This window comes from Vidua macroura, chromosome 2, assembly GCF_024509145.1.
Source record: "Vidua macroura isolate BioBank_ID:100142 chromosome 2, ASM2450914v1, whole genome shotgun sequence".
NCBI lineage: Eukaryota > Metazoa > Chordata > Aves > Passeriformes > Viduidae > Vidua > Vidua macroura.
Window position 1 is genome coordinate 15,325,098 of NC_071572.1, and position 20,949 is coordinate 15,346,046.

Below are 20,949 nucleotides of genomic sequence, written 5' to 3' on the forward strand. Positions count from 1 at the left end.
TCAGACTTCAAGGAGCTTACTAGAAAAATGCAACCAGTGCTTAGATTTGAGCTCTACCTTGTCGTGGTACAGATGATTCAGCAACAATAAATCTAGGTAAAAGAATAGCAGTTTTGCTTATAGAGCCAGAAATTTGGAGTGACACTGCCAAAAGACTTGAGAAATATGTCTTGAGAAATATTAAAGTTCTGAAAAACTTTCCTGCTATTAGGACTGATGTGATAGTAAGCATGTTAATGAGCACCTTATTGATGTTATGTTCTTAGCTTGTCAGCCCTCCAAATGCTGACAGAGAGCTGACAGATTCTAGAGAAGTTGCTGTTAAAAAAAAAGTGTCAAAAAATAGTGAGAAGCCTGACTACTGTAGCTTTTATCCTATATTGGCTTTGTTTGAAGTACTTAATGGGCTTACAAGAAGAGCAAGATGTTCTCAGTGTTTCTGAGGAGAGCAGTTTGCGGAGCTGCTGGCCTCACCCTTGTGCTCATCGCTGTGGTAGAGCACAGCTGTCTCAGGCTGAGTGGGTGTGATGGTCAGCAGAGAGGGGGACTGTGACCACTGAAATTCTCTCCAACTTTTAATGTTCATTTAGCAGCCTAACCTCCCTAATAGCTGTAGCTCTTCATGAAGAAAATTTCATACTTAAAATTCATAATCTGACAGTCAGTGTCATTCGGGTTCCTGCCTAGATCCCAGCTGTGTCCATAGGCTACATTTATCTTTTGGAGAATCTATCCAGCCAGCTGTGTTCTGCCACACAGACAAGCTATTTGCATAGTGGCAAAAAAAATCATGAAAAGCTGAACAAAAACAAACAAACAAACAAACAAGCAAAAAACACCAAACAAAACAAAAAAAAAAACAAAAAAAACCCCAAAAAAAAACCACAAAAACAAACGCCCCCCCACCAAAAACACTAAAAACGCCCCACTGTGATTGGAAGAGGAGTATTTTTCTGGTTTTGAGAGGAAAGATCACCCGAGCAAGGTTGCAGGGGCACCAAGGGAATTGCTGATAGATATATACTGATACATATATATACACACACATATATGTATCACATACACATATATATGTGTCAGGGAGCAACCCATGAAAAAATAAGTGAGGAGAGAATTTATCAGGCCAGAATGGGCATAGTTGCAAATCCTTGCTTCCAAGTTTTTTATATGTCCAAATCAGAAGAGTGTATCTCATGTACCTGGACAGGAAAGTAAGAGTGAGTCTCCTCAGAATGCCTTTAATAGTAAGAGCATGTTAGACTATTTTCTGCAGGACTGTTCTGTACTCAAGCAATGCATTATTCTTTCTAAATGTTACTGCAGATCCTCAATTTATCTGATTTGTTCTACAGTTTCCACTGCATACAGTTCTTCTCTTTTGTCCCCTTTGTCTCTTGACCCCAGTCATGTTGTGGTAAGAGCACAAGCAGGGCTTTTATTCTTACTGATTTATTTAGCTAAGTACAGAGAACTCCTTAGTTTGGGTCAGTCAAAAATAATTAAATTACATCATTTTCCCAGCTGATCTGGAAGAACTCTTTTTAACTTTGAAAATGCAATTTAGTTTGGACAGGCCACACTTCAGTCTATTCTGTCCTCATTAAAAAAAAAAAAAAAAAAAAAAAAAAAAAAAAAAGAAAGAAAGAAGAGAAAAGAAGCAATGCTGTTATTTCCTATGTTGCTTTCATTTTGGGGACTGTATACTGAGACAGCTCTGTGGCAGTATAGAGAACAAACAACTCTTGGATTATCATCAAGCACAGATGGGTGATGCTTGGGAAATCTGTTGTGAGCCTGAGGTGAGGCTTCTGATACAAAGTGTGGTGCCTTATCACAGAAGAATGGTCATAAAAGCTGAAAATGCTGTAACGAAAAACAAGTGATGACCCAGAAAGAAACAAAAACTTTATTCTTATTAGATCCCCTTGAGGTTTCTGATCTTTCTTTCATGTAAACTTCAAAGATCTGAGGTCCATGTGAGACCTGTTGAGTAATTCTCACAATTACTTTCATATTTTATTTCCATCCACTGACCAAAGTCCAGATCTTCTTCCACAATTAGGGATGCAGAGAACCTATTTTAATAATATTAATCTATTTTAAAAATAGATTTTCTGTTCATTTTAGGGAGTGGCTAAGAGCAGTCATGGATTCTTATCAGTTACTTCTGGAGGGAGGAGTCTTCACTGCTTCTTCCCTCCATCACAGAATAGTTTGAGATTTTGGTGAGAATGACAGTAGAAACCTTTGCCAGAGGGTAATTTTCCATATCAAGATACTTTGTTCAGCTAAAAGATGATGATCACTACAATTTGTTTGAGTTTTTTGAGTTGTGGAAGTTTTATACTCACTATAGTCAATTGCTGACCATCGTCTTTGCAGTTAGAAGTGGTAAATAAAGTTGGTTCTAGCTTCTATCTCAGCCAGGGCCTCAGTGATTGATAATTTGCAAAGCTGGAGAAGGTCTATCTGGTAGAACTTACAGCTTCTTCAGTTACTGCCCAAATCAGAGCAATGGGAGGGAACAAGAAAGGGGCAGTGACTTAGCCACACTGCCGGAGGAGATTTATACCTGTCTGGCATAATTTACCCTTGTATCTCCGAGTGCCTCTGCTGGAAACGCTGTGCAGTAGCTCTGCTATGGATAACCACTCCTCTCCTGCCCTCCAGAGCACCAATCAGCATTGCAGTCAATGCTTGTTACTCGTTTGTTCCCTGGTTACTGATTTCCTGAGGTCTGGAAGAGAAGTAGTGCACAGGATTTACTTTACTGATGGTAGGCATACTACCATTCTAACTACCATAATAAATATGATAATTAAACAGATTTGAGGTTTTCTCCCAGGCCCACCTTAGAAAAATAAAACATAAAGAAATCAAGCCCTTTGCATATTTAATTATGTATTAATTAAAGTGTTATAATACTTTATTATTAATAATAAATACAATAATTATTAAGTATTGTAATATAATTCTTTAATATTAATTTAAATTGCAATCCTCCACAGCTTATGGAAAAAATAACTTGTTCAGTGTGATTTGAATTGAATTGAATATCTGATGAAATAGAAATGTTGCTGATGTTCAACAACAGATGAGCAGCCACTCAGGAGGCTAGAGGGCCAAAGTATTTTGTTTAGTCTGTAGTCTTTCTGTTTGTTTCTAATTGGGAACTTTCTCTAATTCTGCTTTTATACTCCTTTCATGTTAAAGATACACAAAATCTCAGGGCAGCATATCATGGCTTTCCTGTTTTTGGCTAAAAGTCCTGATCTGATATGTAATTCCTGATTTCATTTCCTAGCAGCACCCTGGTTTGAAACCCGTTTAACAGATGAGACTCTCACGTCCTGGATCATGAAGATGTACCTGGAGGCCTTAGGACTTGCACTGGTTTCTGTGGTTCATCTGTACTGTCAGCCTTTTATGATGAAAATCAATTGCAATCTCTTTGTTGACCTTGATATAAAAGTAATTAAGAAGAAAAGCTTATTTGAAATTCTTCTTTCTTTGACTTGTAAGATCCACGTCTGTGACATCATGAGTGCTTGTTAGGGAAATGTGAGGATTTGAGCTTCTTATTGTTAGGTACAATTAGTGCTGTAGGAGCAGCAATGGCTGTGGTTTTCCTGGAAACTGTTCATGTAGGGAGGCAGATTTAAGTGGTCTAGGGAAGGAAACATCATTGGGTCACTTTTGCTGCCTGTGGCTGTTTGAGCTGATGCACCCTTCTGTAAAGTGGCTGAAACATCACCTTATTGCATCTGTGGCCTCTGCTATTCAAGCAGCAGATATTTTCAGATAAATGCATATAAATTTTCCTATTCACTGGAAGAAGTAATGCAAATCAGAATGTCAGTTTTGATCTGTTATATTCCTAGAGGAGAGTGTGCATGGGTGCTTTTCTTATGAGGCTATCCATGCTGCAGAGAGGTTTAATTTTCAGCAGGGAACATATTATGCAGCTTATTTGATTGCAAATTTGTTTGAAAAAAAGCTTTCAGCTTTATATTTCCCAGTTAGGTAATGTAGCTTTAGATACTAATTGCATAATTGGCTTGAGTCACACAGATTTAAGGTACAGCATGCCTGATCTGACTGCTTGTTAGCTTTACGTGGCTTTATACAATAGGTGCTTTACAGCTGAATTTAACTCTTATTGAGGTCTCTTCCAAAGAGGTTTTGCCTGAGGAATAAGGATTTTCTTGGTACTCAAGAAATCACTATCCTAATTTGTGAAGTTTTGATGCTGGAGTATGCATGTTTTGTGAATTTGTGGATTGGTGTAATTTCTAACCAGTACACCCATGTGATGAAATAAAGTCCTTTTTCCAAGTCAAAATGAGTGCATGGCACAGAGAGCATCTTCTCTACCTGTTTCTTGTGGTTTTGTTTTCCTCGAGAGGATGGTGGGAGGGATCATTTTCCAGTCACAATCTGATCTGAAAATAGTGAGTTTCACACCTTTCATCCCTCCTTTTCACAGGCCTAAAAGATGCTACAGGCTCTGAGAGTGATGGTGGTGACTCTTGCAGTACAAAATCAGAAGGAGCCAATGGAGGTACAACGATCCAACCCAAAAAGGTCAAAGGTGTTGGCTTTGGAGACATCTTCAAAGACAAACCTATAAAGCTACGACCAAGGTCAATAGAAGTTGAAAATGACTTCCTCCCAGTAGATAAGGTATGTATCCTTTCTTCATTGTCTCTTGGTGTTGGTTCAAAGAAGTTTTCATCTTAAAGTTTTGAGTTCTGTCACTGGCCAAAACATGAAGCTTTATGGTCATTATTTCCTAATCTTTCTCTAGACAAAGTTCTGCTTTTTTTATTTTTGCCTCAGACCAGAAAATGGATTCCAGTGAGATTAGCTGCATGATAAAATAAAAAAAAAAAAAATCATTTTTCTCAAATATGTTCTTTAGGGAAACAAAAAAGAATTGCATGATTTCCAATGAAGTCACGACAAAGAAAAAAAAATCTGTGAAATCCTTCCTTTAAGTGAACAGATTTGTTCACTTAAACACACTCACCCATCATTTCCTGATGCACTGAGAAGTGTTAGGAGGCTTCCACAGCCTCAAGTTCTGCATAGTTACATGATACATTTTCTATGCCCCCTGTGATCTTAGGAAAATCTTTCCTGTGATTTTAGGAAGCTCCTGGGCTCTTGATACCTGGTGTGGCAACTTCTCACCTTTTGATTCATGCTTGTCCACTTGTCTGTAGAAACAGGCACTACAGCAACTACCTTTTTTGGCCTGCAAGATTTTTTTTTCAACCTAGATAATTTCAGTGATCTGATTGATAGCACAGCACCTACTCCCACATCCACCCTGAGTTACAGTAGTACAGAAGAAGAGGAGGTCCTGCAGAGAGAGATGGAAACTTCTCAACTAAATTATGCTGAGGGATATTTGGTTAATGTTTTGCAGGTGACCATTTTTAATTTAGTATAAAGAGGGTAGGGAAGAAATGGAATAATCTAAATAAAGGAAAAACCTGGACTGTATTACTGCTTGACCATTGCTGTTTGCCTTCTGTTTCTGGGTGGACTTCCTAACTCACATGTGGGGTTTTGCAGAAGCATTTCTTTTCATTTGAAGTCTTTGAAAAGTCCTTATGAAGTGGCCTTCATTCCTTGAAGGAAAATCTTACTCCACTTTATAATTATGTGAAGTCTTACCTTCATTTTGCACAAACAATAACAGGTTTTTTACCCAGCCAATAATGGAATATACAATTTTCAGGAAACTTATAACACAGCCCTTCCTTCCTATGTCTTAAGGTTCTCCTAAAATTGGCATGGTTAGTAGAAAATAATGGCTTCATTTTGTAAACACAATCCATCATTAGTGTTTGAAATGTGTAGATAACTAAAGGCAACACTTCTTTCCTGTTGTGCTTTTTTCCTGTCTAGGATTAGGTTAACCTTTGAGAGGTGCCATTCAGAGGATTCAGCACTGTGGTCTTTGCCTGCTAGCAGCACCAAAACATGAGTCAGTGACAGACATCTGTTAGGACTGCAGACCATTTACCTCCCTAAACACTTTTTTCCCTGCTGCAAGAAATTTCTCCCTTGTCATTGCTACGTTCTTTACCATTTAATGTTGAGTGTAAGAGAATCCTGCATTAAGTTAGCCATCACTAGCAAGGTCCAATTTATCTTGATAGGTCTGCATACTGGTTCAAAGTGTAACAATGCATGAAGAGTTCCAAATCGGTCCATATTTTTCTCAAGCAATGTAGTTTTTAAAGGGATCTTTGCCCTGTAATGTGTATTTATCATTTACAAGTAGTCTTAGTTTTTCAATAACTTGTAAACTTCTGAAGAAGGACAAAAAATGCTTTCCTCTATTGCCCCTTTTCTATTTTTTTTTAAGCTTTCTGTAGTTTGGAAACGCTAAAACTCTGTTGCTTCTTCTTAATACAGTTATTGATGAAACATTATTGATGTAATGATAATTTTAACTTTTTTGATTTAAAATATTTCCTAACAACAGTTATTTTTCAAAAAGCATCAGTAAGCTACTGTGAGGATTTTATAATGGGGGATTATTTATAACATGATATTTCTCATGTACAATGTCAGTCTCATCTAAAGAAGAATCAGCAGGGTCTTATTTTGTTGGTGTTATCACTTTGTGTTCTAATATGTTTTCAATTTTATGAATCATAAGCTTAGATCATATTTCACACAGAATTACTGGGGTGTTAAAAAGTCTTTTACACAAATATTGGCAGGAACATGAAGGCAGAAAGGTTTGCTGCCATCTGAGCAGAAGCAGATGCCATTAGGGTCTCCTGTAAATCACCAAGCAGTTTAATGTGCTTCAAGTGTTTGCTCAGTGGCAACAATGTGGGATATAATCAACCTTGCTTTTTAAGGTGATCAATAAGCTCTCAATAAAAAGCAAAACTGAGGAATTGCATGAAACCCCATTGGTTTTATTGGTTTGCAGAAATCATTGCTTAGCTGTTATTTGTTCTAAAATCACAGAGGCAGATTATCCTAGGGAAATTAATGATGCAGTTGTGGGAGATTTGTTTGAGCAGAGCTATCACAGCTTTTAGAAAAATAGAAGAATCAAATACTTATGCTTTGTAGTCCATTTCATTGCCTGTTGGTGCTGACAAGTCAACCACTGGCAGTGTATCAGCAAAATCAGATTACTGAGGCTTGGCTCTGACAAATTTCCATTACTGATAAATGTAAGTGAACAGTTTTACAATGCTGCACGTGACTGAAGTCATGGTCACGTGCAGTCATAGTCAAGACTCACCAACAGATGAGTTTTTAGGAGAAATACAGTATGCATACAGACAGGTTGTGTGTCCTGACAAAATTCAGGGTAACACTCTTGAAGCAGCACAATATTTGTGGTCAAATAGAAGTGCCTGTCTCACATGTCTCACCTCTGCTCTGCAGCTTCAACACGTTTAAACAGGTGCTTCTGCTTTCTTCTTTTTTTCCTTTTCCATTTTGTAGTAGCTTATCTAAAGCTTCTGTTGCTAGGTTGGACTTCCTTCCAATACATTCTGTATGTGCTTCCATTGTTCTAACAAGCTATCATTTTTTCCTCTCCTGTATCTAAAAATAAACCTCCACAAGTACAGGAAAATTAATTCAACCAATGCATTCCTTAGTCTGAGTTAACTGTATTGGGTTGATTTGTGAGTTGAGGCTTCAGCTTGGAAATGCTAAAGAGCATGATAGGTGAATATAAAATAAAAGGTCTTAAAAAGCTGTTTTTATCTTTCTGAAAACTGTCCTTACTTCAGAAGAGACTATCAGGAGTATTTTTTACATTTTCCACTTGAGATGTATTTGTAACTTTCTTCAGGCAAAACTTTCATTTTTGGCTAGCAGTGGTTGATTTGATTAGAGCTAGATTTCATGAACATCCTTTGATGAGATCACAGTACTGTTTACCACAACGTAGTGTAAATTATATACTCAGTCATCAACCCAGGGAGTGTTGCAGACACTGTAATGATTTAATATGAAGGGGGAGGCTATCATGGCTCTAGAGTCAGCAACTTGTAAGAGCTAGTTAACTGGTGTTTAGAGATCCTTACTGCAAAGCACTGAATTCATACAGAGATTTTTATTTTTTTATATATTCACTATGCTTTGGATAGGAGAAATGGAGAGGAACTAATGGAAGTAGACACAAGGGCTAGAGGGGCTAGAAGCTCTTGTCAATTATTAAGTCTACCTGTCCTTTGTAATAAGATAAAAAATTGTAAACTCTGAGACTGAATGCCTGCAAGGTCTAAGTTTCTATTTCGAGCTGGCAAGCTGGGAACCCAGAAACTGTGCTGAGAGTTTGTCTTTGCACACCTGTTCTGTCAGTTCCTGCCTGCCTGCTTGCAGAAAACATTTTTACCCCTTAAATTTCAGTTGTCATTTAAAAAGAAATCTTTGAGACACACAAGTTGGAGGCTCCTCCTGTGTTCCTATGTCAGCTGAGGATGTGCCTGAGCTCTGCCAGCCCTGCCAAGTGGCACCTGTGGTGCATGGCCAGCCCTGGCTGAGTGTGCTACATGTGTCTGCAGCTCATGGCTCGCTGCCGCTTGCTTTGCCTCTCCCATGCCTTTGGAAGTGCTTGCTCCCCTAATAGAAATGTTGGAGTCAGTGTTCAAAATCCTGGGATCAAAAATGATGCAAGCAAAACCACCTGGTACTGACTAGCAACACTATTAAAAACACCTGCTGAGGCAGAGAGCACACAGTGGGAGCACCAAGTGTGTGCAGCACTTTGCACTTGAAAGCACAGGTTTCTGGCATTCCTTTCTTCAGAGACAGCCATCAGCAGTGGCAGCAGCAGACGTGGCAAGCATCAGCAGTTTGTCGAATTCCATGTAGGAACAGAGGAGGCACTCATCTGTTCAAGCTACATTCATGTTCTGCTTTGAAGTTTCTGTCTGCTACAGTCTGGCATCCCTGTCCTAACCATTTATTCTAGTGCCATCTTGTGAGGAAAGCTCAGGGGAAGAAGGACCCTGACCTCTTCTGCAGCTGTCATGAGAGCAGGGCTGCCTGCAGCAGGGTCGCTCTCCTTTGCTGGTCTAACTTCCCATTCCTTGAGTTCACTGTGGAAACAGGATTTATGTGTGTCTTTCATTATGTGAAAAAATACTACAGGTTTGCAAATGGTGGCTGATGTTCATGAGGCAGTGTAGACATTATAAATAAATACTTTAAAAGATTTACTACCCTATTCTGGAGGAATAAGAAGGAGAGGTAGGGGAATTAAGATTGACAGGGGAGAGTTGAAAAGCAGCTTGCCCTATTTTGGGGAGGTAGACTCAAAGCAGGACCTAGCACTAAGGGAATAGAATGGGAAATGCAAAATTAATTTTAAAGAGAGGAATAAATTCAATAACTTCAGCTGGCAGTGACTCTGCTGAGTCACTGAACTGTGCAATGTGAGTGAAGAGTGACCCCTGATTTCCTGTATGCTTCCTTCCCTTCCATGCTATCCCATCTGTGCTTTCATGTTCTGTCAGTTTGGTTTCCAAAATGTTCAAGCTGTCTGAACAGAGTTGTCCAGGTATTGATGACATGGTTCAGCTTACACATCAGCCTGCACTACTGGTTTTTGGCAGAGGATGTTACTCACACACACTGGTTTGTGCTGCCTGTGATGTTTTATTAGGCTTTTTAAAATTTTTTTTAATTAAAGCAGCTATTTGACTCTAAAAAATTGCAAGTTAGTTGTCCATGCCACAAGACTTTACATGTATACAGTTGGACTTTATTCAGAAAAAAATTGTCAGTGTGAAAGAAACAACCAAACATATTCATGAAAGTATTTTCAACTGTTTCTGACTCAAACTGCTTGAAGAACATCTTAAAATAGAAGCAGAGTAGTGTAAGAAGTACGGATAGTACCACAAGTTGTTCCTAAAAGCAAAGTGGAAGGTCTGATCTGTCCTCCTGCGGCGCAGCACTGGGTTTCTGCCAGATTGATTTCTCCTGGAGGAGTGCTCTGTGGGAAGGAAAACTCCTGTTATTTCAGTCATGGTTTTGATTAGGAAATCTTAGGATGCTCCAGTCAGAAAAACAGGATGTGTAGGTTTAAGCTAATGCAATTTTATTTCATAATAGGATGGCAATAAAAGTCTATATGTTTTAAGTTGCTCTGGATCCAGCTGGTGATCATTAGCTTGCAAGTCACTGTAGATCTCTGAATTTCAGTTGTACCATTACCAGGCCCTTTACCCCAACAGGCATTCTAAAAAAGAATTGTTAAAAACCCCAAAATGCTTTGCTTACATAGCTTGTAATAAGGCTGATTTCCTGAGTTCCAGAGATACTTGATGGAGATGTAAACTGAATTTCTAGGAACTTTTGTCTCATGTTTCAACGGTACAGAGAAAATGCTTCAGAAGGTAACAGCAGTGACAGGCAAGCTAGCTTAGTTACTGTCTGATGAGTTTAAGAGGAGTGGTTCCTGAATCAATGTGATATGTTTATTAATAGCAATAAAATCTACCTAAGCAAAATTAATTTATATACATTGATCGGAAAATATCTAAATTAGTGTAACCAAGGCTTTAGGGATAAACAGTTTTATAAACTGTCCTAATGTTTCTCAGTAAAATGCATTTTTCTTTCCTCTGCTCCATTTGGATTTTGTTGGATAGTATTTCTGATTTTTAATTACTACATATGAATTGTTACATTTAATAACTTTGACAAGATTATAAAGAAATTCTAATGAAATAACTTCTGATATTCTTAGAATACATTACTTTTGAAAACTGAAGAAATAGTTATGCAAAAAAAAATTACGTGCCTTTTTATTTACTTACACCACTTTGAAATTTACATAAATAAAAAGGTTGATGAATGTAAACCAAACTGAGGATTTCACTTTACCTTTGAAGTGAAATCTATGCCCTCATCTTTTGTTGCCTATTTAGCTTTATTAGCTTGTGGAATTTTTCTGAAATGTTTTCTTTCTTTATACTTTTCCTAGTTGAGGATTATTTTTTAATAGTCAAATGAAAATGAGTGTATAGTATCTTGTGGCTTGCTTGAATATAAATCTTTAATTTCTTCCAAATCATCTGTGTCTTTCCCTCCCCTGACCTTATTCAGACATTTTAAAGTTGAATGTTTGTAGGGAGACAGAATTAAGAATTTATAAGATTTTAATGGAACAGAGCTTCATGTTGAAGATATTTCAGTTTCTTGAGCATTTTTCTTTAAAAACAAAAGACAAAACAAATACATAAGTTACATGAAATTTCAACCTTTTTTTCCCCCACCAGAAAGACCAATACATTCAGAATTTGTCATAAGCTCATTTGCCAATAGAGTTATTTGCAAAATTTACTGCCTGGGCTGTTCACAGAAGTTCTGTAAATTATCATTCACATCCTTGCTTTTCTTAGCTGGTGGTCTCAAGAAGCCAGGAAAGTCTAAACTGGAAAGGAGAGGAAACTTCTTGCTTTTGGGTGAGCAGAGGTAGGAAAAGGTCCAGATTTCCTGTGAAATAAACAAGTGGAACTTTTGTTTCCTGGGGATGGCCCGGCCCGTGAGTCAGTGTCAGGGCTGGGCTCCTGCTCTCGCTGAGCTGAGCTCATGCAAGGCAGGGGCAGAACTCCAGGACTCTTCTTGGACACTTCAAGCTGCTGAAAGGCAGCTTGGCTTCACAATGGGAGAGGAGGTATTTATTTTACAATTAGTTGGGGTTTTCTTTCTGTGGCTGTTTAAAAATGTATCGTACTATATACTCTGCATAGCACAGGTTTCATCTGTAGGGTTCTATGGCTCTTCTGCACACTCTGGAGATGCTGGGTAAGTAAAATAAAAGAAGGAAAAAGAGTGCTGAGGATCCTGAAATCCATTCCTGCAATGGAGATCCATATTAGAATAGGGGGTTACTTTTGTGTGAAAACCATATTCTCTCCTGGCTCTATTTAGCTTGCATTTTTTCCTTTCAGCCTGTTTGGCCATTAAACTTGCACACGTGTTTTCTATTTCTATATGATGTGATTTCAATTTTCTTACTCTAAAGAATAATACACGTTTAGAGTTAAGCAAGACAAGTTTTAAAGTCTTTAGGATGTGTTGCTCTTTCAAATGTTTGCTTAGTAAGTGAAAATTCACTACCCCCACCCCGTGTATTTTCCTTCCTAAATACACCAAGAAAACTGTACTTCTTGGCAGGAAAAAGAGGAAGAGCTTTACTAATTCCTCTTCTGTGTGAAGTGCTATTTGTCCAAGTGAGGAAAATGGATATGAATGAGTGTTTTAGAAAATTATATTGTGATAATAAAACCTACATGGAAATTATTCTTTTTTTTCCCCCCTCCAAGAAAAAAGCAACTAGAATCAACTGTTGCTTATAAAATTTTATAGAAAGCTGAATGGAGAGATACCAAGTAAACTATTTGATTATTTGCAGATACTTTGGGAGCTTAATACAAAAATGTAAATTTCCCTCAACTTTGGCTTTTCACAGCAAAAGTCAATAAGCCATGTGTAGAAATGAAACAACAAGTTTTTTGAGTTGCCTTTTCTCCTAAAATGTGCCATGTGTCTTTCTTTTTTTCTGCCTTAAATAAAGAAAAGAGGAAGGAGGAAATGCGTGTGAAAGGATCATAGATCAGCCAGGCACTTGGTAAGATAAAAAATCTGTAGGCCAGTTTCTAAGAAGCCTTTTGAATGCTTTGTGTGTGTGTGTTCTATAGGAGGTTCTTGGCATTCTGTGTTTCTAAAATAGTCCTTAAATACTAGAGACGTGAGCTCATATTATTGCAGTTAGTTGGCTAAGTGCTTTAGAAAAGCTTCCCAGTAAAAGCCAAGGAGAGGGAGAGAGGGCAGCTCCTGGGGAGGAAGTCCTGCTGCAGCAGTGACCAGTGGCCAAGCAGGGGCTGCTGGTGGCTGCTTTCTGCTGGGTGCTGGGCTCTTTGCCACACACTGGCCACATAAAGAGCAGAGCCCTCCACCTGGACAGCTGATACTTTCTTCTGCAGCAGCCTCAGTACCTAAAGCACTTGCTGGATAAAAACCTGAAACACATGATGAAAATAATTTTCTATTTGTGTTTTGAGTCACCTGTTGCTCTGCAGTCTTCCCTGTAAGTGTTTAAAATAAAAATATCTCCCTATTCTTCCTCAGTAACTTCTGATTTAAGTGATGTAAGTTGAGGGGAAAAACCACAAATCTAAAAAAATGAAAGTTAATCTGAGGAGAAAAGAAGACGTATAATTCCAAAATGGAATAAATATTTGTTGTCAGCTCTAAATCTGGGATAATCTGCATGACAGTATGAGTTTGTTCTTTTGTTTATAATAAATGAATTTGAAAAATGTCATTGAATAGCTACTTGTCAGTTTGTTGACAACATCATAACTTTCACAAAAGAGCAAAGAAATATTGTTGCCACTTTAAAGAGTATGATATTAAAGAAGAGATATTCCTGCTTACTGTTTTCATAGATTCTTATATTCTTCTCAGAGATAGAAGTAGCTGCACTGCTTTCCTTACTGCTGCAAAAGAAAGTGGAGATTCATGTAGCAGTTTTAAGGTTCTCTAATTGTTGTAAAAGAGGGAGGTTTTATAACCATTTTTTCTAAGCTGGATGGTGCAATCTGGATCATGCAAGTTACCAGCTGCAATCTAGACAGGCATGGTTCTCTTGGGAGAGTAGGAAGGAATTTCATTCACTCAGTGCAGACTGACTAAAGTATTTTTCCTAGAAGAGACAGAAATTGATTGTGAATCACAACCTGCAAATTGTAAAATTCATGACAAAGAGAGCAAGGGCACATGGTTCCATTTATGTGAAGGAAAGTAAAAAAGGAGAATGAAAAATAAAGCAGGGAAGAAAGAAGGCTTTCTGCTTAAAAAAATACTTTTGATACAAGAGCACCTTCTGGCATTACAAATCTGCAGCTTGAGGAAAAAGAAAATGAGCATGTTCATCGTGCTCATTTTGATGTGCATGCTTCCAGAGCTTTGAGATCAGGCAGCTGGGAGCATGCTGTGTGGGTTTCATTCTGTGCTTGCCTTTTATTTCATTTACTTAAGTGTTTTTACTCATCAGTGGTTCTAATATGTCTCGCTCCAATTGTTTCAGCAGAATCTATCTCATCTAAACTCTTGTGTTCACTTTCTCACCATTACCTTTTAGGAAGGCAGATTTTTAGTTCATTAATGGTTTGAAACTGACAGCCTAACAGCATCAAATGCCAGGAGTCCAAAATTTTACAGAAGTACTGATGATTTAATGCATGCAAGTTAAGATATATAGGGTTCTCTCCTATCCAACACATCAAGCATGTTGGAAGGAAAAAAGCTTCTCCAGTTCCTGCCCTGCCCATAATTTCAAATTTTAAGTACTTCTCAAAATATGAAGTTACAACAGCTTTAGAGTCTGAACTTACCTGCTGGTAGAAGAGATTTACCTATGGACTACACTGCAAAAAGCAAAATTTCACTGTTCTGCTCTCCAAGCTAGCCAGAGTTTTACTGGGAATGATGTTTCACTGTTCATGGTTTTGTTTCTACTCCCTTTACCATCCAAGAGGTTAAACCAAAAACTTTGCATGGTTTACCTACTTATTTCTTTGAATGTTATTTCAGATAGCACAGATTTCTCTGGTGAGTTGCATAATGCTAATGAAGATATTCTTCATCTGTGGTTTGAAGACTGGTGGCCTCCTACATACCTGGTAGTTTTAATGCTTTGATGAGACATTTGGTGCTGGCTCAGGTCATTTCTAAATGGAGCTCAACAGCTGGAAACAGGAACAGAAGCAATTTTTCATTTAAGCAGTTCAGAAATTGCTGAAGAGATGTTTTGTCATTGCAAATGGGAAGTTAGGAGTCTGTGAAGCAGCTTCTCTAATTAGAAGTCTTCCCCACTATGAAGGTTTGAGACTCCTCTAAATGCAGAAATACAAATTACATAAAAGTGGACTGTACAGTTACAGTTCAGCATAAACATCAACTTCATCACTGAGAGAACAGTTTGTATTCATACTCTGAAATAATATGCATCTCAAGATGTCTTAAATCTCTAGTGATTTCTCAGCAAAAGCTGGTAACAATCAAAGCCCTTCCTGACAGCTTGACTGGAAATAAATCGGAGTTTATTCAGGAGGTTGGTAAGTTGTACAACATTTCACTTTGTAGTGTTGTGATGGACATAATCCACCTTACAGGCCATAACATGTTTGAAGTGGCTAAACAGGAAATGTAAATATACATTTCTGTACTGTGGATTTGTCTTTTTCATTGCAATAGCTGACTGTCAATCCAGTGTTTGATTTTTATAATATTGTAGATTCATAGTGGGTTTTCCATTTCTGTGGCAACTACAAAAGATGGCCCAGGAAAGTAGACTTAATACATACCATAAAACATTTCTTAGTTTTGAAAATTTTCCATTGAAAATTTCTGTAGTGTCCTATCAGAGGACTGTATAATTTTGAAGGCTTTTCTAATTATTTTCACCCTATATCTTTGTTCTCTCTATGATTTTGCTTTCTTTTTCACTGAAGAACTTAGTGTATTTGATAATATTTGGGTGGGAGATAGGAGTTAGAGTAATCCTTTGAAGTTTCCCTTAAGTTATCACTTTGGTTTGATATCTCTTCGCTTTATTTAAATTTACTTTCTGAAGAGTTCTGTATTCAATATTCCATTTCCATATGTTAAAGAATAATATTTCTTGGAAATTGGAAGATCCTGGGAAATCTGTAGTTCAGATCAGGACTGTCTGGGTTCTTGTTGTGCCTCCATGAGAGGTCAGTACTGGAAGCCTGGGGAAGATGTTGGGAAGGTTGCACAAAGAAATTCCTGCAAGGCGTCTTAACAGCCTCTAATAATTTTGAAATTTGTATTAATAACCATAATGGATCTTTGTTCCTTGGCAAATCAAGTAGTCACATTTTCATTGCATGTAACATTTTAGCACCTGTAGTTCCTGTGAAAGCATTCCAGTCTGCTGGGTGGGAAGGAGTTACCTCCCTTGTTTGTTTTCAGTGTGGCACCTGCTAATTTCATCTGATAGCCCTTAGTTTTTATTACTGGTAAGATTTGAGTGAGTCCTTAATTTTTATTACTGGAAGAGTTAATGAGTGACTCCTCCCTATCTACCTGCTCTCCTGATTTTTACAGACTTGTGTCACCTGTATCTTTCTTTCCCAGAATGAAGGATTTGTTCCATATGTTTGATCATTCTTGGTGACTTTCTGTCTTTTACAGTCCCTTTGAGAACTCAGGGGGTTTGTGTGTGAGGGCAAAAGGAGGTGAGAACTGCACACAATGGCCAAAGTGTTGGATGAATTTATGCAGCATTTTTATAGAGCTTCTCATTGCTCTTTATTGCTTTCCAAAATATTAACAACTATGGGTTTCAAAGCCTGTCCTTTCTGCCTTAAGATAGCACTTTTCCTCCAAATGTGTCATTTTATTTCTACCCGAACTGAGTTGCTTTCTTTCCCCTTTGGTGGGTCATCTGGGAAGGTGTGGAAAACCTTGAGCCTTGATTTAGATACCTGAACAGCTCCACTGATCACCAATGATGAAACTCTTTGTTTTCTGTCTTTTAATGTTACTTATCCAAATTAATACCTTTTTTTAAAGGATGAACAGTAAACTCTTCCTAATCTCAATTTTAGTTTTGAATGCGCAGTGAGGTTACAATCTCAAGCTTCTTCAGGAGCCAGAACCAGGAACTTTTAAAATGTGTGTATTTTAATGAAAATTGCTGTGAATTGGCTATGCAAAATAGAAAAGATAATACATGACCTGTATAAAGACAACACTGTATGCCACAACATCATTATTTAATTATTTAGTTATTCGGTAACTGAATTTATAGATTAACTGCTAATCTGTAGATATATAGATCCAGATAGATAAGGACAGATCTTTAGATAGATTACCTGGCTGCTGTCCTGGCAGGTAACATGCATGGACTACACAACAAAGATATTTTAAAATAGCAACTATCATGGGATTCTGGTGATTGAATTTAGGTGTCTGTGATGTTGCTTATAGGCAACAAGCGTCTTTCTTCATAGTCTGTAGACTAAAAAGCATTATTAGGACAGGAGCTTTCTTTATCCCAAAGATGAATTACATGCTAAAGGGACTGTTTTACTTCCAGTGACAAAAGGGAAGCCTGCAGTGACTGGCATCTGGCTCACAGCTGATGTTTGAATGAAGTTAACTCAATCTTGAATAACTACATCAGAACAGTAAATCTTGTCTTTTTACATCTCAGTGACAAAACCAGCTGAATGCCATTGTACTAAGTATAAGCAGAATACATGTAAACTGTGAGGCTCATGTAGTCACAACAGAGCAAGGGGTAGTATGAAACCTTAAATTTTAAGGCTTAGCTTTTCAGTGGTTAAGTAAGAAATCATGCTAAATAATCACTAAAATAATACGCAATTGTGAGTAACATATTCAGTAGATAAAATTTGATTAATACAAGATAAAAACAATAAACTAAGTTTAATTGCAGGACCTAGTGCCTTCTACTAAAGAAAATACACACCTGGAAAATCTACCAAAGAACTTAGTCTCATCTTTAGTTTTGGAGTAACAGACTCTGAGCCAATAGGGAGTGTCAACACATACTGATTTTCTCCCTCCCTTTTCTCCCTCCCTTTTCTTCTGTATGTAATCCTTCACAGTGCTATGCCAAAAGTAGTACAGGCTTGTCATTTTCTCTTTATTCTGCCACAAACATACAAATAATTCCTTCTCTGTCCAGCAGGTGATTTTCAAGGACTTCCCTTTATGTGATTTTCAAATACTTTTTGATGTAGTTAAGTAAAACACCAGTGACTTATTTTATTAAATATTTCAGAAGTTACAGTTATTTTGAAAAATATAATGGTTTTTAATCAAAATAAAATGTGACTATTCCTTAAGCATTCAAAAATTTATTCTTAGACTTGATGTAGTTTAAGCATTTTAACCAATGAGTAGAACTTGTTTTGCTTCTTGTCAACTGTAAGAAAGAATTATATCAGAAGAATAAACATCAGCGATGAATCAGAAAAAAAAACCCCAGAAAAATCATGTTTTGTTCTAAAATATCCCTTGTCTAGGAGCCCCAGTTCTGTTTCCTTTGCTTTGTTTACTTGCTCACTTGTCTGCTTGGATTCCAGGGCCATGACAGTGGATGACAGATGCAGTAATTGTAAGATGCTCTGACAATCAGTGCTGTATTTCTAGGGCACCAAGTGAATTAAGGGTGGTGTAATGTAATCACAACCTGTTTACCATTCTCTCCAATGCGTAATGTAGTAGGATTTAGACTGACATGCTATTTTTACACACACTTTGTCTTTTCTTTCTTTTTCTTTCTTTGTATTCAAGAAGTAACTTCTGAATTGAACACTAGTAAGCATTTTTTCCCCCAGATACCTTTAGTTTTTCTGCATATGCCTGCTAATTCCAAAAAGCCATTGGAAACAAACATTCAAGCAGCATATTCTTGTTGACTACTTGAATATTGCTTTCCTCTAAAGCACTGGTGGTGTTGTAGCCAGTTCCCAGTGGACTGATGTACATGAGCATTTATTGTGCCTCCACTTTGTCACTCTTGACTTGTCTGCTTTGTCCAATATTGTTAATTGTGGTAAGAGTCATACTGATGGCTGAAATTCTGTTCCTTTCCCAGGAGCTCCAGTAGGATGAAGGCTTCAGCCTTTTGCTTTGTAATAAGAGGATGTTTATTTGGAGGATCATTTTTTATTTAGAGATTGCTGATTTGTCTAGACAGAGAGAATTAAGATGCCAGCAGCTCATATGCCTTTCACAGCATCTAAATACAAGGGTTTGCAATCTTGCTGCAGAAGGGTAAAGCCTTTCACAGCTAAAATCTTTTTCAAAATTAAAAAAAGGACTTATTTCTTTACAAAGATATAAATCAGAAGGCCTATGTTCATTCAGGTCAAAGCATCATCTAATATAGACATCAGCTGGAAAAACCTGTGCTTTAATCTGCTGGAATATGGACAAAGTGTGAAAATGTGCCCTTTTCTCAGGTTGTCAGGTGGAAGACTATGGAAGTCCATAGTTGGACTATGTGAAAAGAAACTGTAATATGAAGCTTAAAATACTTTATTTGCTTTGTTGTCTGCATTCTGTGGAATATTTACCAAACATTCTACTAAAAAGTTCTCTGAGTTGTGCTACATCTGATGCTGTGGTTAGAGGGACCATTCCTTAGGGAAGCATCATCTGGTATTTAGAGCTGAGTGATGTTCATGTTTCAACTTTGAATGATGTAAAGGCAAGAACTACTAAAGAAGAGTTTGGACCCTGGGTTTGAGGCAGAGTTGGTTTATTTTTAAGCTCAAGCTGGGTGCCTCTGGAGAGGGACCATGAACAAAGAAATCCCTGGGCCTTTACACCCTCACAGTCTGTGCACAAGATGTTCACATGCCCTGTGTGCACCTCTTGGTCCAATGGTGAATTATCATCTGGGGTCTTCCAATATCTCCCTGGGTTCTTTCTCCATGTCTATGTGGGCAGGGATTAACTGCTCTTGTCTTCCAGCTTGAGGCCTCTGGGGTCTCAGCCCTTATCTGAAGGTATCCAGTCTTTGTTTCCTCCCCCTGCTGAGCCAAGGGAAGTTCACCTGCACCAAGCTTTGAGCAGGGCCAACTCGTGCTGAGCTGTCAGTGGAAATGTGTGCAGTTCTGGCAACTGAGGCTCTCTGTATTAGCTGGGAGTGCATTGGGCAGGGGTACCTAACTGGTTGGTGTTAAAAACCACAAATAATTGTACATGCATGTGGATAGCCTTTCTAGCAAAGCAAAGCTATGAAGAAAGTAGTTACAGAGCAAGAAGCTACTGTAGATGGCTGAGGCAATCAAATGTGTAGACAGGTGCTTAGTTCACTTTTCTTCAAGAATTTTTGTTTTCTCTACAAATGTTTCTTAAAATTCCCATTACTCTCTTTGAAGTCCCATGTGGTGACCCTTCAGAAAAGTGTTAGCTCTGTTCTTTTGGGAAACCTCAGGATAGCAATACTTGATCATGCTGTCACAGAAAGGGCTTTATGTGGAGCTGAATGTTGGTAGCATGGGAAAAAATGAAATCTTGGACATTTATTTTGTTTCTGACAGAGCGAGAGCATTTTGACATCTGAAAGTCTTTGGGGTTTTTATATTTTGTCTCTTTTTTGGATTTTGAGGCAGAACAGATAGGATGGATAGAGGACTTGGTGACATTCCTTAAGCATTTGATGCATATTAGAAAAAAAAAAAGATTTAATATGGCTTCTCCCTCACAACACCAGCATTATACATAGTCAGTGAGAAGATCATTTATGCTCCTGTTGCTTCAGAGCTAGAAGACTAATAACAATTTCTGCTTCTTTGTAAACAGATGTTCTCAGTCACAAAAGAGAGTGTAAAGACACATTGAAGGCTACAGCTTTTATACTCTCACTAATAGTGGCCCTGGATTTGCATATAAACCTATATATTAGAAAATTCCCATGCATATAAGCCACATCTAAATATACTTAGGTGAATGTTAAGAGGAAGTATTGTGGTCAGAGAAACATGACACTTTTTTCCCCTGATCCAGTCATTGAGTTTTTCTGAAATTCTAGAAGTTCAAAAGATACATAACTGCCTTTTCTCCCTCGTACAAAGCACCAGTGCACATTGTTGTATTATCACTATTCAAACTGACAAACTATGTTAAGCTTAATGTTTCCAGCTCATACAGCCCCTTTTTATGAATTCTTTAATGTCTGATGTATTCCTTAAGAATATCTTCATAGAGTTATATTCCAAGTAGCAGTTTCCAAAACATTTTATCTAGGATACAGACCTCAATACACTTTCCAAAATAAATAATGATGCTGAGGAAATCCTTTTTTTCTTTATTCCTGAGTACATATGCTATTGCTTCAAGAAGCCTGTATTGTTAAAGGAGCCTCAAAGGATA

The 20,949-nt window shown here is 37.7% G+C and overlaps 1 protein-coding gene across 4 annotated transcripts in view; it reads left to right on the plus strand.

Moving 5' to 3' along the window:
- SH3KBP1 (SH3 domain containing kinase binding protein 1) overlaps nt 1-20,949 on the plus strand; it is a 212,823-nt gene that overhangs the window by 127,904 nt on the left and 63,970 nt on the right. For all 4 annotated transcript variants that reach the window (XM_053971068.1, XM_053971069.1, XM_053971070.1 and 1 more), the window contains one exon: nt 4,487-4,683. In XM_053971068.1, the coding sequence (XP_053827043.1) occupies nt 4,487-4,683 (197 nt within the window). The remainder of the gene's footprint in view (nt 1-4,486; nt 4,684-20,949) is intronic.